Genomic DNA, 9342 nt, shown 5'->3' with positions numbered 1-9342 from the left:
TTCCTGCATAAGCTTTATAAACATCTATGAAACAGAATAAAATATACTTCAATCTTACTCTCAGATTTGAAACATAGCTTGGAGTTTTGTTCTGCTTATTTCCAGTTCCTTTTTTTGTTGTTTGACTCTACCAGCATGGCTTTGCATGATTAACAGTTAAAGGTTTTCCTTATTATCTGATACTACATCTTGGCGTAGCACCTCGCTCTCGTTCACTAGCTAAAATGAGCTGTTTTAGTCAACTTTCTCCTGATTGGCTGCCCCTCATAAAACAGGTTTCAAGCAGAAAGTGGGTGGGGCTTCTGTGAGAAGACCATATTAGGGATATTACCATTCTTTTAAAGCCAAGCGTAGATAAAACAGTTAGAGCAGTGTGAAGCCTTAACTTTTGTCTGTGCCAAAGTATTTATGACAGAAAACGAGAAAAATTATAATAGATCCACTTGATGATGTTAGGAAGTAAACATGTGGTAGATAAGCTTTTTCAGAGCAGACACTTTGGAAAAGCACCCTTGTATGTGCTGTGCTATATGGCTCAGTGTTACATTTAATGGGAAATAAGCATTGCTTGTGTTTTTCCTGCTGCTGTTATAAATCTTTGTCTTTTGTGGAAAAAACAGTATTTCCCCTTTTCCACAAAGACAATGCTGGTGCCCAGTGTAGTGCAGACTAGTCCCAAGTGACAAAAGCTGAGGCCAGCACTACGCTTCAGAGATCCCAGGCACGGTGTTTTAGGCCCTCAGGTCAGTGACCATGAGAAGGACTATCACAACAACCAGCAGGCAGTCGTCAGATTCTCTCTGTCATCATTTTTCTTCCCACAGTATTTCTTAACTTCTCGCAACTCAGCATAATCGCCACTAAAACCAGTTGAGAGGTGGGCCGGTTCTCTGGAAGCTCTCTGTGTGGGTGGAAAAGAGGTGCATTAGGACACCCAGCTGAAACACACCTGTTTGTTCATCCCCTTTGTGATTCGCCACCTCTTGTATTCACACATATTAAACCCTGCTTGTGTGATATGAGTAGTATTTTGTTCGTCTTCATATCAATGGCTGATACTTGAAGTGTTACTCTTCGTGTTGCCTTAAATATTTGTAGCTAAAACCTTTTGCAAATTTTGTATTGTTGTGGATTTTTGATTTGTTTTAAATGTTATTTATTTGTTCGTGTTTGATAATAATAAACTTATTTACACTTTGTTGATGTGAGGTGTGAAATTGAGGGAAAGTACAGACTCCCACCGGCAGGGGGCGGTGTTCCCGGCTCCCGCCCGGTTTCTTTTTTAACTTCCGCTTCCGGTTGTATCTGGTGCTATGAGCTTTGTTTTGAATAAACGTCTTCTCGTCAGCTGATTGAAAACAGGATGGCGGAAGAGCAGGACGCCGGTGTTTCTTCTCGGACTCAAAGGAAAGCTTTGAGTAAGGCTAAAATACTACAGCGGGAGAGCGAGAGGGAGGTCTTCAGACTGGTGAGAGGGGGAAAACATGCACATTTACAGCTAGCAGGCTAGACTAGCTCATGTTTGCTGTGTCCATTGTGAGGCTTACCCGGTCCCTCTGTCCTCCTCCCGCAGGTCGGGCGGGTCCTGAAAAAACCGGAGTCTCAGCGGTCAGAGGAGGAGGCCGCTGCTCTGCTGCTGCACAGAGACACTGTGGAGGAGCTCTGCAAGAGACAAGTCCGCAGAAATGTGCTCAAGAGGAAGCAGGAAGAGGTGAGACTCCGGCCCAGAGAGGCTGGCCTGCTAAGGTTGGTTTGTCAGCTAGTGGGACAACTTCAGAACAGACGTGGAGGCAGCAGGTTTCTGGGTTGATTGTGTGAAGACTCAGAGAGGTTGAATGGTAGTCGCTCTTTGTGCACAAACTGTAGTAAATACAAAAGGACTAAAACCATTCTGGTAAATGCACTGGTACTCATATAGTGCTGTTCTGCTCTAAGTGGGCACTAAAAGCTTCATTTGCCCAATCACACACATTAATTTCTTACACCTAAGCACCTTTTTACACTTTTCACACATACACTCACACTCTGATGGATGCAGCAGGCTCAATTCGAGCTTCAGTACCCATGGATAAGTCAAAATGCAGACTGGAGGAGCCAGAGATTGAACCATTGGCCTCCTGAGCTACCACTCGGGTCCTCATGGACTGCTCATGGAGGAGCAGTATGAGGGCTCAACATCTACCCATGTGTGCGTGTGTTAACTCAATAAGAGTTAACACACGCACACATACACCCAGAAGCAGTATCTCTCAAAGAGCCCAGAAAAAATGTTAGCAGCTATTTTTGTTGGTTTGTAATCCTAGACGTAGCCAAAGTATGAACTGAGGAGCTGCACCAAACGTGGTTTAACTCTTTCCCCCCTAAAGACGACATTTGACAAGATCCTCTGTACCCTTAATGACATGTATTGACACCGCAGTACCAATATACTCTGGTTTGAGTTTGACAACCACTAGAATAGTTTATGAAGGTCAGCTGCATAGGTAGAGTCCACCCTCACCCATTTCTGATGAAAACCCAGTCATTTTGTTCTATAAGCAGGTCTGAAATATGGTAAAAACCACTTCGTTCAGAAAAGAGCTTCAAGGGTTATTCCTAGTAGGCTAAAGCAAGGTAGAAGGTAGAAAACTTCCTCTCTTAGAAGTATTTGTGGTGATTAAAAAAAGTTTCATTAAAGATCATGGTTGGGTGAAAGAGTCCTCCTGCTGTTGTGACGGCGTCTAGCTCTCTCTGCTGTGAGAGGGCAGCGAGGCTTCAGAGTGAAACGTACAGTAGTTTACTGCATGATTTTAAAAAATAAAACTGCTTCTTTTGCTTGGACTTCCTCCCTTCAGTGATCATTTTACATTATTTTGTCATGGTTTAAAAAAATCAGATGCAAACCATCATCACCGTCACTCCCTGACCCACTCTCCAGGCAAACAGTCTATTTCTGATTATTTTTGAAGCTCTAATGGTCTTCAGTACAGCTCTGATGTCTTTTTCAGGTATTTGATGGTGTTGATGAGCTGAAAAATAAAGTCAGGCAGCTCGCTGTGGCAGTCAAACAAGCCAGTCACCTGGTGGTTTACACCGGAGCCGGTATCAGCACGGTATCTTAAACTCTTCCTCTTCATTTTCGCCTTACTTTTCTTTTTTAAACTTTCACAAAACTGACGTCGTCTGTAATTTCAGGCAGCTTCTATCCCTGACTACAGGGGCCCTAACGGGGTATGGACGCAGCTACAGAAGGGTCGGGCCATTAGGTGAGATACAGAGTCTTTACTGTGGTATGAAATATATGTATTACTCTCCCCTAGTGTGTTCTGTTTGATTTATCTCTGCGTTTCTTTACAAACAGCTCGTCAGACCTGAGTAAAGCGGAGCCGACGCTCACGCACATGTGCATTAAGATGCTTCATAAGGAAAAGCTGGTATGTCACACCAAAGTCCAAAAACATATTTGAATTTCCATTTAAATGAGTGATTAGAGATTTGTAACTTCAGTTTCAATGGTTACTGCGACATAAAAACAGCATCTAAAGACTCATCCGTTAAATCCAATAATTAAAAAAAAAAAAAAAAGCTTCAAGTTAAAAACGTTATTTACTTTTTCCAGTTATTCTGACTTATTCCAGTCATTCCGACAGAAGCTTCAAAATAACTTCCAGGATGTTCCAAAAATGACAACTTATTCTAGAAGGATTTTAATAAGGTTAGCCAAGAAAAACAATAGCTACATTTACCAGAATTTTACTATGATAACAAGCAGATGTGACACACACACCTGAAACATAATTGGCTATTTGTGTTTCCTGGTCTGGCATTGATAAGGACAGGACAGCGTCCATCTTTAGCGTTACAGAATATTACCTCAGTTTACCCAGGTGCTGCGTCTCCTCCTTGTAGCATCTCTGCTCGCATCACATTTAAAGGCAGTGCTTCATGTTCTGTCTTTGTTTGCTCTGTGTAAAGGTTAAGCACGTTGTGTCTCAGAACTGCGATGGACTCCACCTGCGTAGCGGTCTGCCCAGACACGCCCTCTCTGAACTCCATGGAAACATGTTTATTGAGGTAAGAACCACGCATCCTCAGTTCTTAGACTTTGTAGAAAGCCTGGAAAGAATTTGCTGTGATGTTTCTAAAAACAGCATCTAAGCCTAATCCCCTACAGATCCAGACGTGTTTGTTTCGCATCAAAAAATATTTCTCAGGTGCATCACGTCTTAAAAGCGCTGGAGGTTAATCTTGCCTTTCAAGAGCCATCACACACGCTGCTTAAATTGCTGCTCGACTCTCCACATAGGCCCGTTTAATGTCATTTGTGTGCTCCCATCACTGGCTGCCTCGTCATTTAGTGTCTGTGCAGTCCTGACCAAATATTTTTATGCAAATGGCAGGGATTTGCATGAGAATATTACAAGAGCTCAGGCTAAGTGATTAACTGTTAGAGGTGATCCAGACATTAAGTAAATATGTTTTTTAAAAGGATTGCAGACCAATGTGAGAGGGGCCAAAATTGCTGTGAGATGTCATTGTGATGTTATTGAGAAAGATATGACAAACTAATCCCGATCCAGATATCTTTCCTGGATGCAGGGATTTGATTCATTCATGGTGTGGAGGGAATTTTCAGCCTCAGGCAAAGTTATGCAGTCTCTGACTGCTCTTATCCTTTAAAATTTCCAGGCTTGGGATTAGTAAAGGTCTCTGAATTGAGTAATTGAATAAAGAAATTTGAAATGTAGAAGTGAATTGCATCAGCAGTGTAAAGCATGCATGGATGAGTGAACACTAAAAGTTGAAAGAGTAGAAGAAGCCCTAACATTAGATGTGTGTGCAGCAGGATTAAATGTAAAACATGAATTGATAAACATTACAATACATTTCTTACTGGCCTCAAACTCTTTATTCAGAGAGTTTAAACTGCTCTGAAACGCTGGGTTTCCCTTCTGTCGGTAGGTGTGCACGTCCTGCTCCCCGGTCAGGGAGTACGTGCGTTTATTTGATGTGACCGAGCGGACGTCGCTACACCGCCATGGGACGGGACGGAAGTGCAGCCACTGTGGCGCCGAACTGAGAGACACCATAGTGCACTTCGGGGAACGTGGGACCCTCGAGCAGCCTCTCAACTGGAGGGGAGCAACAGAAGCTGCCAAGATGGCGGATGTTATACTCTGTTTAGGCTCCAGTCTGAAGGTAGGATTTATAAAGCTGTCAGAGTCTGTAAATGTAATCTGGGTTAGGTTGCATACACTGTACAGTTTTATACCAGTTAAACAGCATGTGCCCTCAAGAACAGACATCGAGTTTGCGTAAAACTGAGCAGTCCAAACAAGATTTGAGCCCACAGTAAAGTGACGATAAACCCTAAGGCCTGATTTGGACTTCTGCAGGGAATCTTTGAAGAGCCTGCGACGTAACCTACGTATGCTGTGCCAGCCAATAGAAACAAATGAAATGTTGGGTCTATTTTCCCTACTGGGTCTCCACTTTTTGTTGTGGTTAGTTTTTGCTAGACCACATACAAAAACTGTGGTGAGAAAAGAGGGATTGATGGTAGTGAACAGATCACAGTAGTTGCGAGCTGCATTGTTACATTTCTAGAGAGCTGCATCGTCAGGTTACACTGTAGGGTTTCACGGGGGTTTGCGGTAATGGTAAAATGGTTCATATATAGCGCTTTTCTACTCTAGCACAGTACTCAAAGTGCTTTACACAACTTGTCTCATTTAGCCATTCACACCCATTCGCACAAGCACTTTTGTCTAAGCTTTTTCTCTGTAAGTGCTTTCTGTCTAACATTCACACACATTCATACTCTGATGGATGCCTCTTGCCAAACAATACTTGGCATGCAGACTAGAGCAGAGCTGCGGTGTAGATTTCCCCAGTAACTCAGTCATGTGCACCTTTAGTGTCTCCTGGTTATTAATGATCCTGGAGCATTCAAAAGGTCACAGCCTCTGTTATTATTCAGTTAGTAGTTTTTTTAAAATCATATTATGATGCAAAGAAGGGTTCCCACACTCCCACACAACTTAAATCTGGGACTCTCCACCATTTGACCCTAGAACTGAAGAAGCTTCTCGGATTAGAGGTGAAATGTCTTCCAGCAACTTAAAGAAGTCCAGACGCTTTTCTTTCCAAGCTCCTTAGACAAAGGGTTCCCCTTGTCCTGCCAACTCAGTTTTCTTTTATTTCACTTGCAGGGATTTTTTTTTTTTTTTTTTTTTTTTTACTTTATCCAACAGCTCTCATTAGCAGTTGTATTTCAGGTAAATGCAGAGAAAAAGTATGAAGAACTTATCAGTTACTACTGCGAGTTAATTTATAACTACATTTGAGTTGTAATAATGGCAATATTGACTTCATTTTTAACAACACAGTACTTTAATTGTACTGTTTACATGGACAGCTAACTCCTCCTGGTTCTGGTTTTCATGCAGTAGACCAGTATATAAGTTAAAGTTTACCTTAAACCTTATAATATAGTCTAAATATATGTACAATATAAAAAAAAACCAAATATTTTTTGATGTATTTCCATTTGTGAAGAGGGAAAAACCCATTTATTCATTTTACTGTGTGTTACGTTCCCCTGAAAGGGGTCTAGGTGATGAGGGGGAAGTAACAAAATGTGTCCGGGTCAGAAAAAGGAGACAGAGGCAAAATGGTTAAATTAAAGAGTTTTTGCAGAGGGACGTAACACTGTGTGAAAGAAGCAGAAATCAAGTAGTAGGACAGTTAAATTCCAGCTATATGGCTTTATTAACTTTTTAAAGGAACCTCTATTTTGACGAGTGGTTTCCCTTTGTACTGCCTCTTGCTCTTTCAGGTGCTGAAGAAATACACTTCTCTGTGGTGCATGAACAGACCAGCAAGCAAAAGGCCCAAACTCTACATTGTCAACCTTCAGGTACATTTAATTTTTTTCAGTATAGGTGAAAAACATGCAGATAAATAGATGAGATGCGGGTAAAGTTCTGAATGCTCAGTGGTTCATTATGCACTGGCGTTTTTGTTTTAGTGGACACCAAAAGATGATCTGGCTGTGCTGAAAATTCACGGCAAGTGTGACGATGTCATGAGACTCCTCATGGAGGAGCTGAACCTTCAGATTCCTGCATATAACAGGTAGGATGATAACGCCCATCAAACACAGATGATGTAAATAATATTGGCTTATTGATATAAAATCTGTCATTCAGAGACAGATGGAAAATTACAAAGAAAACAATTTAGCCGAATTGTTCACTGCCCTGAGTTCTCCTCATTGTTTTTTTTATCAGGGCAGACGATCCCATCTTCACTCTGGCTACACCTCTGCAGCTTGAAGAGGTGCAAAGCCACTCTCGTGAGGTCGTAGCGCCTCCCAATGATCAAAATGACTGCTCAGATGACCCCGAGGAGCAGAAACCCACATCTGTGCAGGGCGGCTGGTTCGGACGAGGGTACGGCAAAGGAAGGCAGAAGAAGAAAAAAGTTGCGTGACTGACAGGACATTGTGAACTTTTTGGTCACTGCCAGCAGTTTATCCCATCAAGAGATTCAAGTTTCAGTCCTGTGATGATGGAAAGTTGGACTTGAAGCTTCTGGGGTGTTGTTTTGTAGGATTGTTTCCTTGCCATTAGGAAAATGGCACACTGCACTGAACTGTCGTGTTGTACAGCGTACACTTTAGAGTGATACCTGGGTTCAGAGCAGGGTTTTGTTAAGCAGCTGCAGTTTGTTATGTTTTTGTGTTCATGGCAGCTAAGCCAGCTGGGTTAGACGGAGCCAAATTTTAGCTCAGTGTGGCTAGGATGTTTTTTTTCTTTTCTTTTTTTTTTCTTTTACAAAAACTGACAAGAAAGGTCTTAAAACGTGTCAGAAAATGAGGTCCTGTAGGGGTTTGGTTTGTTTTTTTTTGTGAATGGATCACTTTTGACACCATTTCAGGTGTTTTAACCAGACTGGTAACGGGTGCTTCTTAGAGCCTGATTGATATCACCAATATCAGTATCTGCATTTCCCACAAACACAGCCAGCTGATCTGAGTAAAGGTGGGGGGTAAACAAGTAATTCATGGCTTACTGGAACAAAACAGAATTATTTTTAAATATTATCCTAGTAAGTCTTCATAAAAAATGACAAATGTTAGAAAAGTCTTTGTTTTATGTGTCTGAAAGGGGAAATAATATCACCAAATATTGGTGTAGCTCGTATTCCTGCATCGGTTGGGCTCTACAGTGTCTAATTTACGCTCTGCTGGTGTAGTATGACCATGATGTATTAAAACATGGATATCTGAGGGTAGAGTACTTCATAAATACTGTATCATCAGAAGAACATGAGTGGCAGATAACAACAGCAGCTTAAGCAAAAGTCCATTTTGAATTATGCTTTTCTATCTTTTACACATGTACTGATTATAGTAGAATATATTTTTGTAGTGTTTGTTTTTCATATGTTCAAGACTTCCCTTTTTTTAAAAACATGGCATCTTTGTGTTGATGTTTATTTTGAAGGTTTATGTTGGCCGTACTTAATTATTGTGTGCTGCCCTTGACTCTGCTGTAATCCTTCCTCAGGTATGCAGGCTGGTTAGTACAGCCGCTACTGTATTACATTTGTTTACGTTTAAACTTTAGTGTGATATATTTTTTTTTTATTAATAAAAAAAATGATTTTTGTTTACAGCATAGGAAGGTAAGCTGAGTTTTGAGTTAAATTACTGTTTGCTTAAGTGATTGGAAACAGCAGCCAGAGTCATTGTATCTGTTATTTTATCTCAGGAAGAACCTTTAGTGTCAACAGTCTCATCATGTCTGGTATAGTGTTACACATTATTAAAAAAAGTGCAGGCTGTCTTTGATAAGCTAGTGTCGGCATTCCTAAAACTCAAACCAGTGCTAAACCTGAATGTGAAGCCTCGTTGGTTTTTGCTGTATTTCTTTTCTCTCACACGCAAAGATGTATTTGTGAGAAAATAAATCATGATGCAATGAATTTTCTTTCTGCTACCATTTGTTTGATAAAAATAAAGAAACCATATCTGATTTGGTGCTCTAACTTATCCTATTGCCTTTGTAGGTTGTGTATAATTCTATACAAAATAGGAAATGGGTGCAAACAGAAATGAAAATGCTGTATCTAATCCAAAAACAGTTTGTACAACTCTAATGAGCTTGAAAGTCAATATTTAGTAGGATTACTTTTATTCTTCAGCACAGCCTGAACTCTCTAAGCAAATGCTGATGTGAAGTGGTGTATGACTAATATCTTTATCCCAGTAAAATATGTTTCATGGCGATTTTGGGCAAAATTTTTCTTCCCCCAAAATACTGCTTCAATAACATTGAGGTGCAGGAGGCCAATCCA

The 9342-nt window shown here is 40.9% G+C and overlaps 1 protein-coding gene across 1 annotated transcript; it reads left to right on the top strand.

Annotated features, from left to right (window-relative positions):
- Nucleotides 1-75: 75 nt before the first annotated feature.
- Nucleotides 76-9037, top strand: sirt7 (sirtuin 7). The gene is made up of 10 exons (XM_085410518.1): nt 76-1468; nt 1574-1711; nt 2988-3092; nt 3175-3245; nt 3341-3413; nt 3955-4053; nt 4942-5178; nt 6818-6898; nt 7010-7116; nt 7272-9037. Exons 1-10 carry the CDS (start codon nt 1364-1366, stop codon nt 7471-7473), a joined length of 1218 nt encoding a protein of 405 aa, XP_085266644.1. The 5' UTR covers nt 76-1363; the 3' UTR covers nt 7474-9037.
- Nucleotides 9038-9342: the final 305 nt, after the last annotated feature.

The sequence above is a fragment of the Rhamphochromis longiceps genome, linkage group LG6, assembly GCF_057381845.1.
Source record: "Rhamphochromis longiceps isolate RC_006_pf linkage group LG6, R_longiceps_female_GT1.1, whole genome shotgun sequence".
In the NCBI taxonomy this organism is placed as follows: Eukaryota; Metazoa; Chordata; class Actinopteri; order Cichliformes; family Cichlidae; genus Rhamphochromis; species Rhamphochromis longiceps.
The sequence above is the reverse complement of the archived record's forward strand: the minus strand, read 5'-3'. Positions and strand labels throughout refer to the sequence as shown.

What these genes read in the sequence shown, in the direction of transcription:
- sirt7 (XM_085410518.1), top strand. Translation starts at nt 1,364, where the DNA reads ATGGCGGAAGAGCAGGACGCCGGTGTTTCTTCTCGGACTCAAAGGAAA. An exon ending in TGCTTCATAAGGAAAAGCTG is followed by an intron (nt 3,414 to 3,954) that starts GTATGTCACACC and finishes CTCTGTGTAAAG; the next exon opens with GTTAAGCACGTTGTGTCTCA. An exon ending in ATGGAAACATGTTTATTGAG is followed by an intron (nt 4,054 to 4,941) that starts GTAAGAACCACG and finishes TTCTGTCGGTAG; the next exon opens with GTGTGCACGTCCTGCTCCCC.